Genomic DNA, 22,598 nt, shown 5'->3' on the forward strand with positions numbered 1-22,598 from the left:
TTTGTGTTGTTTGTTGTTTAATTTTTGAGCTGTAAGAGTTCTTTATGTATTCTGGTAAAAATCTCTTATCAGATATATGATTTGCAAATATTTTCTCCCAATCCATATGTTTTCTTTTCACTTCCTAGATGGCATCTTTTGAAGCACAAGTGTTTTTAATTTTGATGTTCAGTTTATCTATTTTTTTAATCGTTGCCTAATCTAAGATCACAAAAATTCACCTCTTTGTTTCCCTCTACGCATTTTGTCATTTTAGCCCTTACATTTGGGTCAATCAGCTGTTTTGAGTTAATTTTTGATTATGGTGTGAGATAGGGGTCCAGTTTGATTCTTTTGTGTGAATATCCGGTTGCCCAAGTTCCACGTTTTGAAAAAATTATTTTTCCCCATTGAATGTTTTCAGCACCCTTGTTTAAAATCAGTCGACCATAAATGTAAGGGTTTATTTCTGGGTGCTAAATTCTATTCCATATATCTATATGTCTGGCCTATGCCCGACTACACTATTGTGTTTATTATTGCTTCATGGTAAGTTTTAAATTGGGAAGTGTGAGTCTCCCAAACTTGTTATTCTTTTTCAAGGTTGTTTTGGCTATTTGGGGTCCCTTGCCTTTCCATATGAAATTTAGCGTCAGCTTTCAATTTCTGCAAAGAAGCCAGCTGGGATTTTGATAGGGATAATGTTGAATCTGTAGATCAATTTGGGTAATATTGCCATCTTAACAGCATCATGCCTTCCAATTCATGAACCTGGAATGTCTTTTCATTTATTTAGGCATGCTTTAACCCCTTTCAACAGTGTGTTGTAGTTTTAGAATATTATTTTTGCACTCCTTTTGTTAAATATTCTGAAGTAGTTTTTGATGCTATTGTACATGGAATTGTCTTCTGAATTTCACTTTCAGATTGTTCATTGACTGTATAGAAATACAGCTGATTTTTATATGTATTCTTTTTATTTCTGTAATTATTTCTGTTAGTAGTAATGTCACCACTTTAGTTCATAGTCTTTTATTGTATTTTTCTTGACCAGACTAACAAAAGCTTTTAAAGGAACCAACCTTTGATTTTATTGATTTTCTCCATTGTTTTTCTATTCTCTACATCTTTTTTTCTGATTTAATATTTATTATTTTTCTTAATTGTGCTTGCTTTGGTTTTACCTTGCTCTTTTTTTTTTTCAAGTGTCGTAAGGTAGAATGTTAGGTTATTGATTCAAGATCTTTCTTCTTCTTTAATATAAATATTTACAGCTACAAGTTTCTCTCTGATCACTGCTTTCACTCCATTTACTCCAGTTTTGGTGTGTTGTATTTCTGTTTTCATTCATCTCAAAGTATTTTCTAATAGCCCTTGTGATTTCTTCTTTGACCCCTTGGTTATTTAGGAGTGTGTTTGTTTAAGTTTCACATATTTGTGAATTTCCCAAATTTCCTTTTGTTATCAATTTCTGATATCATTCAGTTGTGGTGGGAGAACATACTTTGTATGATTTCCTTTTAAATTTATTGAGAAAGGCCTACCATATGGTCTATTCTGGAGGATGTTCCATGTGCACTTGAGAGGAATGTGTATCTGCCATTATTTGCATTGTTTTTAGAGATGTCTGTTAGGTCTAATTGATTTATAGCTAAAGTCTTCTATTTCCTTTTGTTCTCATGTCTAGTTCTATCCATTATTGAAAGTGGGGTATTTAAATCTCCAATTATTGTGGTTGAATTGCCTATTTCTCCCTTCAAGTGTGTCAGCTTTTTCTTCATGTACTTTGAGACTCTATTTTTGGATGCCTTATTTTTCTAATTGTTATATCTTCCGAATGGAATGACTCTTTTATCATTATAAACTTTTCTTTATTGTCTTTCGTGGCAATTTTGTTATTTTTATCTGATATTAGTATAGCCATTCAAGGTCTTGTTGGATGGTGTATCCAAAAGTTTTCCATACTTTTTTAATCTGTTTGTGTCTTTCAAACTAAAGTGTATCTCTTGTAGACAGCATACAGTTGAGTCTTATTTTTTGTTATTTTATTGTTTGTTTTTAAAAATCCATTCTGCCAATATCTTTTGAGTGGAGTGGTCAATCCATTTACACTTGATGTAATTACTGGTAAGGTGGGATTCATGTCTGCCTGTTTTGCTATTTGTTTTCTATGTTTCTTATATCTTTTGAAAATTCTTCCTTTTCTTCTTTCTTTTGTGTTAAATAGATATTTTCTGTTGTTCCATTTTAAATTTGTCATTTCTTTTACTATGTTTCTTTCAGCTCTTTTCTTAGTGGTTACCCTGGGGATTATAATTAACATCTTAATTAATAACAACCTCAGGGGTTTCCTTGGCGTGCACACAGTTTTATACTCGTGTGGTCTTTTAGATTCCTGGGATTACGTTGGAGCTTTTCAAAGCCTCCAATAGACATTTCATTTCCCAGCTTTTCCTTTTGTTTTTTATTTTTTGTCAGCTTATTGTTTGCTCCAAATGTTTTCACCACCTCAGACAGCAGCAGTGTTAAACAATTGCTGCTGATCTTTTTGGACAAACACCTCAGGGAAAAGATTGTTTTATACTGAGCGATCTCTGAGTTAGTTTATATATAACAAGCCCTGTGAGTGGAGGCTTTCAGTGAACTTCCAAGCAGGTAAAATAGTGACAATTCCCTGGGGATAGAATGCTGGGGAATTCCACACTCATTGTGCTCTTTTCAGTGGCGCTAGGCTGCTTGTTTTGCCAGCTACCATGGTTGAGAGGCTTTTAGTTTTTAAGGCTGTCACAGAGCCGGGGAGAGAAGATGTCTCTAGAGCAGCTTAAAAAGCAGCAAAAGTCACTATTCTTAAGGAGATTCAGCTGTTGTTCTTGGGCAACCACTCCTTGAATAGTTGCAAGCCTTTTGTTAATTTCCAGAGTTCTGAAAAGTTGGTTGTGACAATTTTTGCCCAGGTTCTCATCGCTCTTGTGGGGGATTGATTTTCGGAGATCCTTAGTTCATCATTCTGGAAGTTGATCCAGATTAGGATTTTTTAATCCTAGTATTCTATAATTCTAATATCTGAGATTCGTATTTGTATAATTGGGAGGAAATAAACATCCACTTTTCCTCCTTTCCCACTAATATGAGCAATACTAAGAGGAAGATGGGAAGTACCTTAGGTGTCAGAGGAAGCCTCTGCAAACATAAGGTGGTTATCCCTTTTCAGGATGCTCAGTTCATCAAGGAGAACTGCTATTAATGCTATGTTTATTTAGCATGTATAAATCACCTACTCCTACAAAGCCTTCGTGAAAAAAAATAACAAAGACCAGCTAACAGATGTAGATTAACAGGTGTTTCCATGCACCTGGAGGTGGTTACTGTAATTTTGCTCTAAGCTTCCTGGTAGCTGAGGTAAAAGGGGAAAAACCATAGGAGGCTCCCACTGTCTGATAAAAGAATATAAACAAATGTATCTGTTGGAGCAGATTTGTTCCTAGCACTGATTTCTAGGAGAAATTTATTAAGTGGGTTTTGATGTAATGGACACATTTTTTCAACTAAACTACCCCCATGGGATTTCCATTCTCACAAAGCTCAAAGCCATAGCAGGCAAAGGCAGGAAGCGTTCATGGGCGAGATGACAGGCATCTGCAGGGGCAGGTTTGGAGGGAGAGGAAAGAACACTTTCAGCTGCGGGTTGGCGCATCTGTCAGGGAAAACTTCATAAAGGTGATAGCATTTAAAGATGCCCTGGAGGGATAGGAAAGATTTTGAAAAGTGGGGAAGGGTAAGAGAATACCATTTTGGGCCAAGGGAATAGCCATAGCAATGGAAAGGTGAGGATACATTTGAAAGATATTCCGTAGGTTTCACAGACTGAGTTTGATGTTTCTCTGGGTATAGGTATTAAGGAGAGAGAGGACTACAGCCTATCCCCCAGGAGGGGATGTGGAGGTTGGATGGGGGTACGGGGTTGCAGTGGGCCTCTGGACTGGCACAGTCAGCATCCGTATTGAAAATGATGGTCATAATAGTAACAGAAGGCATTCAGTGAGCATGCACTGATTACCAAGCAGTGTGCAATCTCAGGATGACCATACGAGGGAGAAAGAGTCATAGAAATTGAGAACTAGACATTTCTCCAAAGAAGATATACAGACTGCCGTGAAACACATGAAAGAATGCTCAACATCATTAAATCATTAGAGAAATGCAAATCAAAACTACAATGAGATATCATCTCACACCAGTCAGAATGGCCATCGTCAAAAAATCTAGAAACTATAAATGCTGGAGAGGGTGTGGAGGAAAGGGAACACTCTTGCACTGCTGGTGGGAATGTGAATTGGTACAGCTACTATGGAGAACAGTATGGAGGTTCCTTAAAAAACTAAAATTAGAACTACCATATGACCCAGTAATCCCATTACTGGGCGTATACCCTGAGAAAACCTTAATTCAAAGAGAGTCATGTATCAAAATGTTCATTGCAGCTCTATTTACAATAGCCCGGAGATGGAAACAACCTAAGTGTCCATCATCGGATGAATCGATAAAGAAGATGTGGCACATATATACAATGGAATATTACTCAGCTATAAAAAGAAATGAAACTGAGCTATTTGTAATGAGGTGGATGGACCTAGAGTCTGTCATACAGAGTGAAGTAAGTCAGAAAGAGAAAGACAAATACTGTATGCTAACACATATATATGGAATTTAAGAAGAAAAAAAAGTCATGAAGTACCTAGGGGTAAGACAGGAATAATGACACAGACCTACTAGAGAATGGACTTGAGGATATGAGGAGGGGGAAGGGTAAACTGTGACAAAGCGAGAGAGTGGCATGGACATATATACACTACCAAACGTAAAATAGATAGCTAGTGGAAAGCAGCCACGTAGCACAGGGAGATCAGCTTGGTGCTTTGTGACCACCTAGAGGGGTGGGATAGGGAGGGTGGGAGGGAGGGAGACGCAAGAGGGAAGAGATATGGGGACATATGTATATGTATACTGATTCACTTTGTTATACAGCAGAAACTAACACACCATTGTAAAGCAATTATACTCCAATAAAGATGTAAAAAAAAAAAATAGTAACTTGCATGAAGCCACACAGCAGAGCTTGATACCCAATCTGTGTCTAGAACAAGAGTCAGCACACTAATAAAAACTCAGATAGGAAATGTTTTAGGCTGTCTGTCCATGTGGTCTCTCTCACTACTCTGTTCTGCAGTTGTAGTGTGAAAACAGCCACAGATACTATATAAATGAATGTGGCTGTGTTCCCATAAGACTTTGTTTACAAAAGCAGGTGGAAGGCTGGATTTGGCTCATGGGCCATAGTTTGCCAACCCTTGGCCTAGAGTGCTTGTCCTTAACTACTCTGTATGTATTCTGCCTGCTCAGCCAATAATTTTCACCCTCAATAAGCAGTAGGTGTAGATGACGGTATGGTGAAACCTCTCAGAATTGTATGGATGAGAATGGCCTCATTTGTCTTCTGCTCTGACCTCTGCCTGCTATGGAGAGTCCAGACTGCTTATACTACCTGCCTCACTGGTATTAGCGCAGATCCCTGAATCCTTAATTTAAGGTGGTTTTCACCACCCATTACTGCTTTTTTACTTATTTATATTCCTCCTATTTGAAAGGTTTTCTGTAGGTTTTAGTGATGGTGGATAGTAAGGGAGGGCAGGTAGATGGTGGAAACTTTGGCTCAGCCTTCAGGATTTTGTCTTGGGATACTTTGCTGTCCCTCTGTTCAGTACCTTCTGAGTCTTGCTTTCTCTGCCTTCAGGGTGATGACTACAGAATTTAGTTTGATGAAGTTTTTCAATGCTTAATGAGAAAGGTCTTTAGGGGGTCTTGTCTTCTGTCCCCAGGTGACACAATACAGACTGTACTCTAGAATGTCTATAGACTCAGTTCTAGAGCTGAACCAGGTGAGGTCCATGAGAACTTTGTGGCTCTATTGGATAGATTCAACAGATACTTGCTGAACATCTACTATGGTCCAGGCACTGTGCTAAAAACTGGACAAATGAGATATAGTCCCTGAGCTCACAATGCTTATCATCTAGTTCAGGAAGTAGATATTATATACATAATCGCCAGAGGTATCACATAAATGGTGCTAAGTGCCACAGAGGGTGTGCATATTATTTTTTAGAAAGAAATGCCTTGCATGCAGCAGGTCTTTGCAAAATAATGATTCTTTGCATGTGAATACAATAGTAGCCTATAAGTCCTTATTCCTGGCTTTTATTCTTATCCTGTGCATCTTACTTCTGTGGAACTGAAAAAAAAATGCTTCAATATTTGGTTTTCAGTATAGTTAATATGACTAATCCCTAACATTTTTAGAATCATAAACAAGGAAAGAATTGCTTTTGCTGACACGTTCTCGTTTGATCACAAGGCTAGGATGTACCGCACTACCCAATTTTTGATGATGGGGTGCTTTGTTCAGGGTGTGAGGTAGCTTATGTCCTTCAAAATTTTGAAGTTGTTAAAGTGGTAAAATAAGCAAAACCTTCGCACAAGCTGATTTCTGAGCCAGAAATTGAGCACTGCTTGAGGGTTTGTAGGGGGCTGTGGAGTCCATTCTCAGGGTTAGATCCTGGGATTTAGATCTCAGGGTTTATTACCTGGTCTGTGTTACTTACCCTTCAAAGCCTTATTTTTCCCATTTGTAAATAGATATGATAATAGTACTGCTCTCTTAGTGGTGTTGTGATGATTAAATGAAATTAGGCATGTAAAGCCCCTAGCACATGCTAAGTGGTCAATAAATGTTAAGTAACATTTGCTGTCATTGCTGTTATTACAAGACAAAGCAGCAGAGAGCTCAACATAAAACTTTAGAAATGAGCAGTGCAAACAAGGACACGTTTTTAAAAACGCACTGGGTTTCTTTATGTACGAAATGGGCTAAGAAGTCTCATGCCTTGGGGTTTCTGTGAAGAGTAAATGAGAGAATGTGTACTGAAAGTTTGTATCGCAGCACCTGGCCCAGGGTCAGCCCCGTGTGAGTGGCAATTCTCATTATGGAAACAGGATAAGACCAGTTAGTGGAGGCTGGGCTCTGGCCAGAGGTCAAACATTCATCCAGGCAGGGCAGGGATCTGGAAAACCGCAGCAGGGGTTGGTAAGAGGAAGTCTGGGAATGCAGGTGTATTGAGGTCACCTCACCACAGGCTCATGGCTGATGTCCACACAGGAAGGAAGAAACAAGGACTCAGCCACAGAGATTGAACTTTGGGGGCAGGAAAAATGAGAAAAAGAGAAAACTGAGGGTTTGAGAGGAGAGGAGATACCATGCCAGGGCCCAGGCATAGCTGGCCGGGAATACATGAGACTTCAGATCAAGACTGAATTCATGCTGTTCCACCGGCCGTGCTCCTTACTTCTTTGATTTGGGAGCTGAGCCCACACCTAGAGCCTGCAGGTGGTGGCTGGAGGAACTGGGGTGCTGGGACATTCCAGGCCAAGCTAGTGGCTTATCTGGTGGGTGATATAGTGACAGATATAAACACACGGGGTGGTGAATGGTGATAGGAAACAACCAAGGAAGCTGGAGACCACTTCCCAATTCTAAACCATAAGGCATTTGTCTTTTATTGGAGTCATGGATCAGGTATAAGACTTAGTGGAGGCAGTGGTCTTTGGAAAACCCATGCACGTAGAGTCTTTTTTTTAATATGCATTTATTTTATTTATTTTATTATTTTTGGCTACATTGGGTGTTTGTTGCTGCGCATGGGCTTTCTCTAGTTGTGGCGAGCAGGGGCTACTCTTCTTTGCGTTGCGCAGGCTTCTCATTGCCGTGGCATCTCTTGTTGCGGAGCACGGGCTCTAGGCACATGGGCTTCGGTAGTTGTAGCACGTGGGCTCAGTAGTTGTGGCTGGCAGGCTCAGTAGTTGTGGCACACAGGCTTAGTTGCTCCATGGCATGTGGGACCTTCCCAGACCAGGGCACGAACCTGCATTGGCAGGCGGATTCCTAACCAGTGCGCCACCAGGGAAGCCCTCACATAGAGTCTTGATAGTGCAATGTGAGCATCTGGGTCTCTGTAAGTCCTGCCTTCCCCCATCGGGTGTTTCCTGGAGAGGAATACTGACCTCCTCTCTTCCACGGTCATAGTGAGCTCAGAGAGAAAAATTCTATGATCGTAATGCCTGTTCTGTGAGTTGGCTTCTCTGTGATAACCCAAATCTTGCTCCCTGGGGGTCTGGAGGAAACAACCATAGCCCAGGGGTCTCCCAGGACAGCAAATGGTAGTAAACAAAAACAGAGCAGGAAATAGGATCAGGATGAGATGTATGGCTCCTCTCTTCATTAACTCTTCCAGTGGGAGTAGGGAGAGCAGTAGAGCCCAGGCCTGCAGAACCTGTTAGCCCTGCTGGGCATTTGGTGGACATGGAGTGGGTGAGAGAAGGACAGGGCTTCCTATAGTAAAGGAGGCCTGTGGTTATCAGGCCAAGGAGGTTGGTGACCACCTCAGCACAGTGTGCAGCTTCTCAGCTCACAGCACAGTCTGAGCAGCAAGTCTGACATTCTGATTCTTGACAGAGGGTGGCCAGTGCCCATCGTTGATGTCAATAAATATCATGTCAAGAGCAGGGCAATAGGGAAAACTAGAGGTCTTTCTTCTCAGGACTTACAAGGGCCAAATGCCTGGCACTTTCTACAGAAGGCTAATAGCTGCCTCATTGCCAAGATGAATCAGGGCCTCATTAGTCACAAGCAATGCTTGTTTCCATCACTGTGCACAAGGGGGCCTGGGGGCTGGGTTGCCCATCATGAGATGGTAGCCATGTTTGAGGAGGACCTCCTGTTTACAGACTTGGGGGGTAACGGTCAGTGTTTCTAGAAGGATTTGCATGGTTTGGTGCAGTGGTTCTCAAACTTCAATGCACGGGAGCATAACCTGGGTGTGTCTAAGAAATTCAGATTCCTGGCTGGTTACCATGATGATTCTGATTCAGTCAGTCTGAGGGAGCTCTGGGAGTCTGTGTTTTTAATAAGCTCCACAGGTAATGCTGGTGCAGGTGGGCCATGAATCACAGTGTGAGGAATATGGGTATTGTGGGACGAGTCCTGGACTGGGACTCAGGAGAGCAGAGTTCTGGCCTTTGATTGTCCCCCAGTGTGGTGTGCAACCTTGTGCAAGTCACCTCCCATCTCCGGGCCTGTTTTCTCTGTAGAAAAAGAAGAGAGTCTCAACCCAAGCTGCACAATAGAGTCACAATAGTAACTAATAAGGAGCTTTGACAAAATGCTGGTGCCTGAGCTAGAGTGTCCCAGTCTAGCATGACAGGTCAACACATTGGGGTGACTTCGCCTGTGTATGCATGTTTAAAGAGTTTCCAGATGATTCTGATTACTGATGGAGTTGAGAACTACTATCTAGGTGATGCCCAGGGCTGATTCTTGTTCTGGAATTCTGAACCTGTTCAACACTGCATTACCTATGCCTCATTTCTTCATTAATTCCTGACATGGAGCAAGAGTTTTCTACATAAACAACTTCCAGATAATTAAAGAGTACTCTGTTAAGCACCAAAACTTTCACCCTTCTTTGATTTCTCTTCTTATACAAACATCAAAATCTTTTTGACGATTTAAAGTTACCACTATGGGACTTCCCTGCTGGCGCAGTGGTTAGGAATCCACCTGCCAATGGAGGGGACACAGGTTCGATCCCTGGTCCAGGAAGATCCCACATGCCACAGAGCAGCTAAGCCCGTGCGCCACACCTACTGAGCCTGTGCTCTAGAGCCTGTGAGCCACAACTACTGAAGCCTGTGCTCCCTAGGGCGCACGCACTGCAAGTACTGAAGCCCGCATGCTCTAGGGCCTGCGTGCCACAACTACTGAGCCCGTGTGCTGCAACTACTGAAGCCTGTGTGCTGCAACTACTGAAGCTTGCGTGCCTAGAGCCCACACTCTGCAACAAGAGAAGCCACCGCAATGAGAAGCCCGTGCACCGCAACAAAGAGTAGTCCCAGCTCGCCACAACCAGAGAAAGCCTGTGTGCAGCAATGAAGACCCAGCGCGGCCAAAAATAAAGTAAAATAAAAAAAAAATAAATAAAGTTACCACTGTGGTCATTCTTTTGTGATTTATTCAATAAATATGCATTTGGCATCCACTGTGTTAGGGTCTTAAGAAAAAATGTTATAGAGTAGTCAAAAGTTGGGTGGACCATGGGCCAGTAATAATAAAAATGATAACTAACATTTAAGCATTCATCAAGTGCTTACTCTATGGTAGGCACCGTTCTAAGCACTCTATCTCATTTAATCCTCACAGCCATCCTCTGAGGCGGGTACAGTTTATCCCCATCTTACAGATGGGAAAACCAAGTCACAGAGAGATTCTGTACTTTCTCAAGTTCTCACAGCTGGTTTAGGCAGATCCAAGATTCAGATCAGTCCTCCATCTCTCTGTGTGTTCTGAAACAATGTTGTTCCCCTGCCAGAGCTTCAGTTTCCTCCTGTGCAGAGTGAGTCTGGGCCCCTTTGAACCCTCATACCTTACGAGTCCATGTCCACCCCCAGGTCCCTTAGGAGGTCCCTCACCTGCATCAAGGAGAGCCTGCGTATCTTCGTTGACCTGGGGGAGAGAGACAAGGCTGCTGAGGCCTGGCTTGGGGCTGGGCGACTCCACTACCTCATGCAGGAAGACGAGCTGGTGGAGCTGTACCTGCAGGTAGGCCTCCTGCAGAGCTTATCTGCTGACCTGGGCCATGCGGGGAGGCAGCTGTACCCTCCAAAGTGATCAGCTAGAACTAGGGAGAGGTGATGTCCTCGTCAAGCCCTTGGAGGGACGGTCAACTCTGGGCTGCTCCCTGAACCCAAGATGGAAACCAAGGTGGTCTGGCAGGCTGAATACAAGCAGCAAAGGGCCAGTCCCCGAGTCCCATATGCATGTGTGAGCTCGCAAAGAACATGGTGGGAGACTCGTTCATCTGTCATGTCAGTTTTATCCATTTTTCCAAAACTTGACACACACCTTGACTTCAGGGTTTTGCTGCAGTTTGAGGGAAGGTTGACATGTGTGTGGTATTAACATTATTGTTCTTTTATGATTTTTTAGTTTGCATATCTTTAATATCTGAGATATAACATAGTATAGTGATTAAGTACCTGGGCTTTAAAAAAGATAGGTGTGGAATCAAATCACAGGGCCATTGATTATGAACCGTGTGACTTTGGGCTTGCTACGTGAGCTCTCTGGGCCTCAGTTTCTTCATGGCTGGACCTGTCTCTAATAAAGATTAGGTATAACATTTGCATAGTAAACATATGCATATAAACATTAACTAAGTGCTTGGGACCTAGTAAATGCTTAATAAATGGTATTTCATCATCATCATTATCTGTACAATACTGACACAATGGTATATAAGATTTGCTCCATCAAAAATATGCCTGTTTATCTTTTTTTCCTTCCCATTTCTCGTTTTCTCCCCTTTTACTCCCCCTTACTCTATTACCTACAATTGCACAAATTCACTTCCACCGAGACTTAATAATGGTTGTATAGCATTGATTGAAGCCTTACTATGCATGGGAGACTTTGCTAAACGCTTCACGTGCTTGATATAGTTTAATCCTCATTACAAATGCAGCAGGAGTCTCTACTGAAATTCCCATTTTACAGATGACACTCAAGGAGGCTGAGTAATTTGCCTAAAGTGATACAACTAGTAAGTGGTTAAAACTGCACACCAGCAGTGTGACTTAAAGCTTTTACTTGCAGACTCTATTCTGCCTTGGGATTTTAGAGCTGGAAGAATTATCAGAGAGCAGACAATTCAGTCTTGCCTTTCTGTCTCCGGGAGACAAATGCCCAGAGGGAGCTATTGGGGTTGTTCATTGCTTGGTGGCAGAACTCCTGACTCTAGGATTCCATCTCACTGCTTCTATCTTTGTGTAGCAGCATATGCAATAAAAATAACTGAGGGATCTTGCCCCAGTAATTCACTGTCCAGAACTGGTCCCAGGCACCCACAACCCTAGACTGCCACCTGACTTGATGTTCTGCAGTTATTCCCACTGAGGTGAATAATTTCTACCTAAGGATATTTGAGGTCCTGTGGCTGTGCTGCAGATGTTGTGGTACATTTTCTACTTTCTCATCACATTTTGTTTAGGTGCAAATGTGAAGTAGCTTGTTCAAGATAAAGGGGTCATAGGGGCCAGGAGAAGGGTAATGGGCTGAAAGATACTAGCATTTGTTTGCCACTAACTATTGATGTAAACTTGAAAGCTCCTTATTCTCAGCCTCAGTTTCTCCCTCTAGGAACTGTAGGTGTTGGATGAGATCACTCTTTCCAAATTTCAGTCATTTATACATCAAGTTTATAGTTTTGCCATATCCAGGTACCTCTGTACCATTATATACTTATTTTTCTTTGACTCAACTTCAAATCAACTTAGCTTTTTACACTAAACAATGCTATCTAAAAGCAGAGGTTTTGAATATGATTAATCTTTTTTTCTGAAACACATTAAAATAAATACTTAACTATTACAAGATGTTTGTGTGCTGCTGAAAACCATTTCTAGGGCCACCGAAGTAATCTCTCATAGCATGGTGGGGAAATGCTGGACTAGTGAATCCTACTAGCCTTATGAGTGTAAAGACAGTTTAGGGTTCAGGGAACTTTAGCAGAGTAACGGTCAGGATCTCATTCTTGCCAGTCCTGTGGACATTTGGAAAGTCCTTCTCTCTGCCTTTGACAGCAGTCTCTGTCCCACTCAGGCAGCCATCCAGAAAGCCCTGAAGTCAGAGGAGCCCTCCCTGGCTCTCAGGCTCTACGAGGAAGCAGGTGATGTGTTCTTCAATGGGACCCGCCACAGGCATCGTGCGGTGGAGTATTACCGAGTAAGTTGTGGGCTGCACAGTCAGCAGTATCCCTAGCTAGGTTCTGGCACAAACATGGGCAGGGCCACTTGGACTTCGCCTGGCGTCCCCTTCCCCTGTCTTGCTGGTATTTCTTTGTCTTCCCTTCCTCATCCAATGCCCACAGGCTCTCCCTGTCTTCAGTCTAGCAGGCTCTCAAAGAAGGAGCTGATAAACTCTGTCATTCTCAGGCTTGATAAATAAAGTATCTTTCCTGACAGAATATATCATAATAATTACAACTTTTGGGTGCATAGTACTTTACAGTTGGTAGCACACTTTTATGTTGACCAGAATGTTCCTATGTACATGGTATGGTGGGAGATGATTGGTCCATGGGTGAGCACTTGCTTTACTATGTTTTCATTAAGTATGCATTAGAATATATTTAAAAAATTAAAGATGTATAATACCAGTTCATCAAACCTATGCTATCACAGATATTATTGCAAAGAATGAGGCAAGAAATAGAAGACAGTTGATTTAAGAAATAATACTAATTAAATAAATGTCCAGATGTTAAGCAGATATGTGAAGAATCATAATTGTTGTTCATCACTGACTGAAGTTTGGGAAAACTCATTATCTTATTTGATCTTAATATTTCACTTATTCAGATACTTATTCATTCGCTTGTTCAATTGTTTATTCAGTCATCAAACATTCATCAAGACCCAGTATGTGCCAGGCACTGAGCTAGGGGTGAACAAGAAACATGTCCCTGACTATTGAGGTGCTCTTGGTCATATGCATTTTATAGATGAGAAAACTAAGGCTCAGAGAGATGAAGTGACCTGCCCAAAGTTCTATCATAATAAAAATAATAGAAATGACTATTTACTGGGGACTCTCAGACACTGTGCACATACTCCACGTATGTACTTTGTAGATTAGCACTGTGGGCGCTAAGGGAACGTGTAGCTGGTGGGTGAGTAACTTCTCATGTGACCTTGAGGAAAGTCATCATCCCTTTCCTGCTGTCAGTTTCAGGGAGCCTGATGACCTCTAGTTCTTCCACCTCTGAGGTCCGGGCAGAGCAACCAAGAGCAAGGACCAGGAGAGCAAATTGAGAAAAGCCATGCATGGAAGGTGCCATCTCCCCCTTGGGTTTAGTCACTGCCATCCCTCAACCCCTGGCAGTAGGATGCAGTATAGCCTCCTAGAGTATGGTATGTGCCAATGATTCTCAGCTAGACTAAGGTTCCTTGTGCCTCTGTTCTCAGGCTGGGGCTGTTCCCTTAGCAAGGAGGATGAAGGCAGTGAAAACCGAGCTCCGGATTTTCAACAAGCTGACAGAGCTGCAGATCAGCCTGGAAGGCTATGAGAAGGCTTTGGAATTTGCCACCTTGGCGGCCAGACTCAGCACAGTCGCAGGTTGGTGGTCCTAATTGTCCAGGGTATTGAATGGGAGGGGGTAACACTCCCTAAGGAGGGACAACAAAGTTGTAAGCGCATAGGCTCTGGAGTCAGACTCTGTGGGTTCAAATTCCAGGTCGAAGTGTCAGGGAGCCCCCAGTTAAGCAAGCTACTTAACATCTATAAACCTCAAGTTTGTTATTGCCAAATCAGGATTAAAAATGGCACCCACAGCATGCAGTTGTTATGAAGACCCATGATAATACAGGTAAAACCCATAGCACAGTGCTTGGTACATAATAAGTCCTTGATAAGTGTTACCTGTGCACGCTAATTATTATAGTTGGTATTATTGGTATTATTCTGAGTCCAGGGTAAATGGTATTTTATCCTATGCACAGGCAGTGCCCCATTACAAAAGCACTGTGCCTTAACTTTTTAATTAGTTAATTATTAGTCAAGTACACATTTTCTTATGGAATTGAAATGTAAATGAAGGTCAGATTCCTGTTAACCTAACTCCCTCAGTAGCTGAAATACTTGCATTTACAACAAAAGCTAATGAGAAACAATGTAAGTCATTAAAACCGAAAAAAAAGAGGCAGAATGAAAAAAGATAAACTCATCTTGAATGTCGGTGCTTGAGGAAAAGCAGGTTTTATTAGAGGAGGATTGATTAGATGTAAAGGCAAATGGAGTCTTCTGTGATAATTCTAGAAGGGACCTCTGGGCATTCTCAAGGGCATGAGATGTGGATGGTACTGGACTTTATTGTATTTAATTGCACTTCAGAGCTCTCTCTCTTTTCCTACCTCTCCCTTTACTGCAGAAAACCTTATTTGTGCAACTGTCTGCTAATCTCAGGAAGACCTTGGGGGCCCAGGCAGCTCCCTCTGGAGCATTCTTTGTCCTTCCTTGGGCAGAAGCTGAAAGGAGGCTATATCCACCATTTCATGTGATTCCCTGTGACTGGACTTTTCCATATCAGAGAGTTAGATTTTCTCTTTTAGCTTTGGCTTTTGGCTCTTTGAAGCCTAAAAGTGATGTTTTTAGGTTGCATCAAATAGCCACCTTGCAAATACTCCAAAAACACAATTGGAAGCATTTGTTCTCTTTAAATGCTACTTTGTGTTAAAGGAGTTAGTTATTGAAACAAGAAATCCACCCAAAACCAGAACAAGTCAAAGATCCCTTAGACACCAAGATTCTAAAGCATGAGTTAAAAGTGAATGGGTCTCTGTAGCTTATTTGAGACTGAAAGCTGGTGAAGGGTAGGGGGTGACTAGGGGCTGCTGATGACAGCCCCAGAGAAGAACTCTGAAGAGAGAGACTTTCATGTGGAGAAAACGTTTGTTATATGAAGTTATTCATTGTCAGAAATTCTTAGCTACTCCATCGAGCTAGTCTTGTCACCATTCCCATCACAGAGATTTGGAAATAATTATTTCCCAGAATTCTGAGTTACAGTGACATCCACAATGAAAAAATGTTTCTCAGGAATTGTCCCAGAAAACCTTGTCCAGAACACATACTCCACTTAGTCACTCTCACAGATCCCTGTGTTTTCTTTTGTAGCACTTATCACAGGTGTAATCTTACCTTTGTGGGGTTATTTAAGGAATGTCTGTGTCCTGTGAGACAGTAAGCCTCATGTGGGCAGGACTTCTGCTTTGTTTGCTATGTCCCAAGCTCCATCCCTGATACCTAGTAGATCTTCAGAGAATTGTACAGAATGAATGAGTGAACTAATGATGCAAAGTGTTGGCTTCAGGATATCTCTCTCAGTCTTCCAATTTCTAGGAGATCAGAGGCAGGAGCTGGTGGCCTTCCACCGTCTGGCGACTGTGTACTATTCCCTGCACATGTACGAGATGGCTGAGGACTGCTACCTGAAGACTCTGTCGCTCTGTCCACCCTGGTTGCAGAGCCCCAAGGAGGCCTTATACTATGCCAAGGTGTATTATCGCCTGGGCCAACTCACCTTCTACCAGCTGAAGGTAAGAGCCAGGCTTCCAAGGTCATCTGAGAGCTACTGTCCAACTATATTCTTTCCTCACCCTGAGCCTTCAGGGTAAAGCTGAGAGGGGTAAGATGGGGAGTGTTGTCTCATAGGGTGGGGAGTGGCTCCTCTGGGAATGCAATGACTCTTTTCACTTAGCCCCCTTGGAGACCTCAAAGAGGCTCCCATCTCTGCTGAGGAGACAGGCCCTAGTTCTTCTCTTTCCTTGCCCTGCTGTGACTTCTGAGCCCACTTCATCTGTCAGGCACTATGGGAACATTGGTCTAGTGCCTGTGAGCTCCTCTAGGACCTATGAAAATATATGAGACCCAAAACAATGCATGAGACCCCCAAACAAAAGAACTATAAGCTCCAAAATTAAAATCAAAATTAATTCTTAACTGTATGTCTAAAAATGTTATAGATTAATTAGTCAATTGCAACTCACTTCTTATAAAGTTGTATAAACTATTTTAGGAGAAATCTAGGTACGTGTTAACATGTTTGAGATAATAACATGCAGGATCTTAGAATGTAAGTAAGCCTAGGTCCTAAGAAGACCATAGCCCTGACTCTCCTGTTTGCTCTGCTGGAGTTGAATCCAGAACTTATTTTTCCAGCCACTTCTAGAACTGTGTGTGTGGTCTGTAATTCTCAGTTACAATTCTGGCCCTTGAACCTTGTCCCTGGGCACTGGCTGCCCTTACCAGAGGTCTCTGTCTGCTCCAGCACAATGCTTAATCTCTTCATACAGTGGCTTGTGAGTCATTCCTGTGTTTGGCCCCCAGGGGACCCTTAGGGCAGCTCTGTTGTCTTTTTCTTATTTGCCAGAGTGTTTCTGGCCTAAATTTATTATTGACTGATGAGGGTTAACGGGAACCAGTCATCCCTTTTTGAGTCTCACCGGAGGAACCACCTGTTCTGCATCCCAACCATTAGGGAGGGACGATGGGGTAGTGAAGGACTCCCCCACAGTGAGCTTGTCTTTGTCCCACAGCTCCCAGGAAGTGGGACAATGTGTGTGTGATCCGATTGCATCAACCGAGGGCTCTAGGGATTTCAAGGGAAAGAGCTCAACTCAAAGTAGCTTAAGCAAAGCAGGAGATTTTATTGGCTCAAGGAACAAGGAAGTTCAGGTATAAGTTTAATTTCAGGTAGTTCTGGATGCTGGTACTCAAATGTCATCATGGATTTCCCCACCTCTCTCTGTATCTCTTGGCTCTGAATGTTTCTGCTTCTCTCTGTTTCTTGGCCTCTTCTCCTCCAGTTATTGACAGGCTCAAGCACCCATCTAAAAGGGTGAGCAACCATTTTCTCTGTTAGATCACACTTAAAAGGTCCCAGAGAGTGACCTGGGACAGGTCAGCTTGAGTCATTTTCACATACCTGAAGCTCTGTGCCCAGGGTGATGCTGGTTCATGACTGTCTGAGCTTGGGTAAGGTGCTATCCCTGTGGCTGAGGAGGAGGGCCGCCAGGGTTAGCACTGTCACAGAACTGCAGTGGAGTTGGTAGGAGGAATTCCCCCAAGGAACCAGGAGAAGAGGGTGGGAAAGGATGTCAGGCAGACAAAAGCTAGTGTTCTTAGTTTTTCCTGCACTGCCTCTTAGCCTTTCCTGGAAATGTCTGCTAATGCTATCTCTTCTCTGCCCCCATGCTGGGGGTTAGGATGCCCACGATGCCACTGAATACTTCCGGCTGGCCCTGGCTGCAGCAGTCCTGCTGGGTGACGAGGAGCTGCAGGACATCATTAGGACCAGGCTGGACCACATCTGCCAGAGCCCCCTCTGGCATAGCAGCCCCTCTGGGCGCTCCTCAGAGAGGGCGCGGTGGCTGAGTGGTGGGGGCCTGGCCCTCTGAGGACAGCTGTCCCATCTCTGACCAGTTGCATGGTCAGAAGCTACCTCTCTGCTCTAGGCTGTTAATCTGGGGGCGGGGTTCAAGTCATCACCTGGCCCAGCCTCTCATCTCAGAATGGGAAGAGCATAGTCCAGAGGGAGAGGGCTCATTCCAGGTCACACAAGGCATGGACGGTGGAGCAGGGATTAGGGGTCCTGGCTTTGTGTTTAGAACCTATCCAGTAGACTGTGGCCCTTCCACACATACAGACCCTGAAATGCACTTTCTAGACACACAGTTCTAGAGAAAATGAGACCCTTGCCCCTAGAAAAGCTGTCTCCTTCCCTCAGGGAAGAAATCAGGCATTGCACTGGAGAGAAGACCAGCCCATTGGACTTTGTTCCCTTCACTGACTTTTCTCAGGGAAAGACCCCTCCCCTTGCCAGCAGAGAAACTAGTCACTTGTTTTTTTTCTCTATTCAACGAGAGGGGGTGCCACTCCTCCTGTCACGGGGACTGGCAGGAGGGAATTCACCATGCTATTAGCTCAAAAGACACAGTCTCAGAATGGCCAGGTGGAATGCACAGGAGGTGAGGTCTGATGTGGAGGCACCATCTCCATCCTGCCCCGAGGCTCTGCTCCCTCATAACCTCCCATAAACCCAGGAGAAGGCTCTGAAGCATCAAAGCCTAAAAATTGAGCACTAAGGAAGTTATGACGTAAATTACATGTAAATAGTGTATATTATTAAATATTGCTCATTTACATTTATTCACACATTTGTCTCCTTAATAAGAGGGAAGATGAAAACTAGTTATTTTTGCATATTTTATTAATTATCTATGAGTCACTAGGTCCGGCCCACACAGATAGCGAGGGCATTACCAAGGGTGTGGATCCCAGGAGGTGGGGAGAAGCTGCCTACCACAGTATATGAGTCCCTTGATGACGGAATCAGGAATTTGCTAAGGCAGTGAGCTCCAAGTATGGTCCACTGACTGGCTGGGCCAGCAACATCAGCGTCACCTCTGAGATTGTTTGGTTTGAAATGCGAATTTCAGGCTCCACCTAAGACCTCTGAAGCACAGTCTCTGGGGCCAAGGATCCCTGGCTTTACCCTGTTTTCCAGGTGATTCTAATGCACACTGAAGCACAAGAAGCACTCCTCTGGAACCATGGTTCTTAGAGAATGTGAAAAGGAATCACCTGGGGAACTTGCAGAAAATGAACTTTCTGGTTACCCCAGTAATTCTGATTCAGTAGGCCTGGGAGACACCCCAGGAACATGCATTATTAATGAGCATCTCTAATGACCCTGATGCTGGTGGTTCACTCTTGCTCGGAAATGTGGACACATGTAAGAGCTAGCTATAGGGATCGCCATCTGACCCCCAACAGCTTAGATTTACTGTTAAGACCCTCTGCCTTTACTTTCTATCTCCTTGGAGCAACCAGATGATTGGTGGTGTGGTGGGGTGGGATGGGGGTGGTGAGTTGAGTCAATAGTGCACCTTCTAGTCACCAATGCTGTGTACATATTGGTACATCTTATTTTCTCTTAGGAGCTTGGTTGGTTGGTAAAATGCTCTCTACTCTAGAGTATTCTTCACCAGAAAGGAAATGAAGTGACTTAGTCCACTACCACGTAAGATAGATGTAGTTTTGCTCCCACCACAAACCATAAAATCCCCAAGGGAGGGATGTTGAAGATGAGTCTAACCTCCCATGCAGAGTCCTTTCAACAACATTCCTGGGAGACCGACAGGGCACATGCATGCCAGAATGGTTAACGAATCTCGTGCTTGCAGAAGGCTTGCTTGGCTCTGGGACCCATGCTATGAACTATTCCCCATTTGTCTCAGGTTACAGACCCTCTCCCTTTTCCTGACTGACCTATTACTCTCCTCTGGCCAGATGCCAATTTCTGTCCCTCTGATAGTGTGGTTCCTATAACTGGTATTGGCTGGTGGGTGGAGAGTAAAGGGGGTCATTACCATACTTAATGTGATTTAATGTTTTATTTTTACATTAAGATTTTTCTTCTCCCCATCAGCTACATCTTACCGTTGGCTCACATTGAGCTTATCATTTGAAGTCTCTTCTCACATGAGTTTCTGTTTGGCCAGATATTTCTCAATTTTTACAAGTATACATATATATATATATACACACACACACACGTAAATACATATACATATATACACATAAATACACACACACATACATCTATACATGTATGTATCTATATACATAAATACATATATACACATAAATACCTACACACATATCTATACATGTATGTATCTATACATGTGTATCTATACATAATATACATACATAAATACCTACACACATATCTATACATGTATGTATCTATACATGTATATATATACAAAAATATATATACACATAAATACCTACACACACATATATCTATACATGTATATATATTTAGGTGAAGGGCATTATATCTACCCATTTTATACTTCATTGGGAAATTTGGTTAAACTTTTCTGATTCTGTGTACTTTTTAAAATTGAATTACAGTTGATTTACAATGTTGTGTTAATTTCTGCTGTACAGCAAAGTGATTCAGTTACACATACATATTCTTTTAAAAACTCTTTTCCATGATGGTTTATCACAGGATATTGAATACAGTTCCCTGTGCTGCACAGTAGTACCTTGTTGTTTATCCATTCTGTATATAGTGGTTTGCTTCTGCTAACTCCAAACTCTCAATCCACCCCTCTCCGAACCCCTCCCCCTTGGCAACCACAAGTCTGTTCTCTATGTCTGTGAGTCTGTTTCTGTTTTCTAGGTAGGTTCATTTGTGTCATATTTTAGATTCCACATATAAGCGATGATATCATATGGTATTTGTCTTTCTCTGAGTCCATCCATGTTGCTGCAAATGACATTATTTCATTCCTTTTTATGGCTGAGTAGTATTCCATTGTGTATATATACCACATCTTCTTTATCCATTCATCTGTTGCTGCACATTTAAGTTGTTTCCATGTCTTGGCTATTGTGAATAGTGCTGCTGTGAACATAGGGGTGTAGGTATCTTTTTGAATTGTAGTTTTGTTTCGATGTATGCCCAAGAATGGGATTGCTGGATCATACGGGAACTCTATTTTTAGTTTTTTAAGGAACCTCCATACTGTTTTCCATGGTAGCTACACCAACTTACATTCCCACCAACTGTGTAGGAGGGTTCCCTGTTCTCCACACCCTCTCTAGCATTTGTTATTTGTAGACTTTTTAATGATGGCCATTCTGCCTGGTATGAGGTGGTACCTCATTGTAGTTTTGATTTGCATTTCTCTAATAATTAGCTATGATGAGCATCTTTTCACATGCCTCTTGACACCTGTATGTCTTCTTTGGAGAAATGTCTATTTAGGTCTTCTGCCCATTTTTCGATTGGGTTGGCTGTTTTTTTGTTGTTGAGTTGTATGAGCTATTTGTATATTTTGGAAATTAAGCCCTTGTCAGTCACATCATTTGAAAATACTTTCTCCCAGTCTGTAGGTTGTTTTTTGTTTTCCTTCTCATTGCCTTCGCTGTACAAAAGCTTGTCAGTTTGATTAGGTCCCATTTTGTTTATTTTTGCTTTTATTTCTATTGCCTTGGGAGACTGACTGAGAAAACATTGGTATGATTTATGTCAGAGAATGTTTTGCCTATGTTTTCTTCTAGGAGTTTTATGGTGTCATGTCTTATATTTAAGTCTTTAAGGCATTTTGAGTTTATTTTTGTGTGTGCGAAGGTGTGTTCTAACTTCATTGATTTCCACGCAGCTGTCCAACTTTCCCAACACCACTTACTGAAGAGACTGTATTTTTTTCTATTGTATATTCTTGCCTCCTTTGTAAAAGATTAATTGACTGTAGGTGTGTGGGTTTATTTCTGGGCTGTCTATTCTGTTCCGTTGATCCGTGTCTGTTTTTGTGCCAGTACCACACTGTTTCGATTACTGTAGCTTTCTAGTATTGCCTGAAGTCTGGGAGGATTATGTCTCCTGCTTTTGTTCTTTTTCCTCAGGATTGCTTTGGCAATTCTGGGTCCTTTATGGTTCCATATAAATTTTAGGATCGTTTGTTCTAGTTATGTGAAAAATGTCATGGGTAAACTGATAGGGATCTCATGAAATCTGTAGGTTGCTTTGGGTAGTATGGCCATTTTAACAATATTAATTCTTCCAATCCCAGAGCGTGGGATATCTTTCCATTTCTTTGTGATTCTGTGCACTTTGGTTTACCTGTAAATCTGGTAAATTTGCCCTTAACCAGGTCAGTTATAAAAATGTTCAGCACATTTCCAAAGACGAGGATAAGGCTCTTTTTTAAAATGAGAAAAACATTGTGTTGTATCATTGAAATGACTACATCCTGTATGCCAATTACTCTGCTGAAATATTCTTTAAAAGTGTCTGAAAATTCCATTTTAAAAATGTGGTGAGGGCTTCCCTGGTGGCGCAGTGGTTGAGAGTCTGCCTGCCAATGCAGGGGAC

At 42.3% G+C, this 22,598-nt stretch overlaps 1 protein-coding gene across 1 annotated transcript in view; it reads left to right on the forward strand.

The window, feature by feature from the left end:
• Nucleotides 1–18,772, forward strand: part of SH3TC2 (SH3 domain and tetratricopeptide repeats 2) — a 64,049-nt gene extending 45,277 nt beyond the window's left edge. The window contains exons 13-17 of the mRNA XM_032629104.1: nt 10,537–10,687; nt 12,746–12,868; nt 14,110–14,260; nt 16,043–16,239; nt 17,908–18,772. Of these exons, the coding sequence (XP_032484995.1) occupies nt 10,537–10,687; nt 12,746–12,868; nt 14,110–14,260; nt 16,043–16,239; nt 17,908–18,099 (814 nt within the window). The 3' untranslated portion in view covers nt 18,100–18,772. The remainder of the gene's footprint in view (nt 1–10,536; nt 10,688–12,745; nt 12,869–14,109; nt 14,261–16,042; nt 16,240–17,907) is intronic.
• The last annotated feature ends 3,826 nt before the right edge of the window (nt 18,773–22,598 follow it).

Source organism: Phocoena sinus, chromosome 3 (assembly GCF_008692025.1).
Source record: "Phocoena sinus isolate mPhoSin1 chromosome 3, mPhoSin1.pri, whole genome shotgun sequence".
Taxonomy (NCBI): Eukaryota; Metazoa; Chordata; class Mammalia; order Artiodactyla; family Phocoenidae; genus Phocoena; species Phocoena sinus.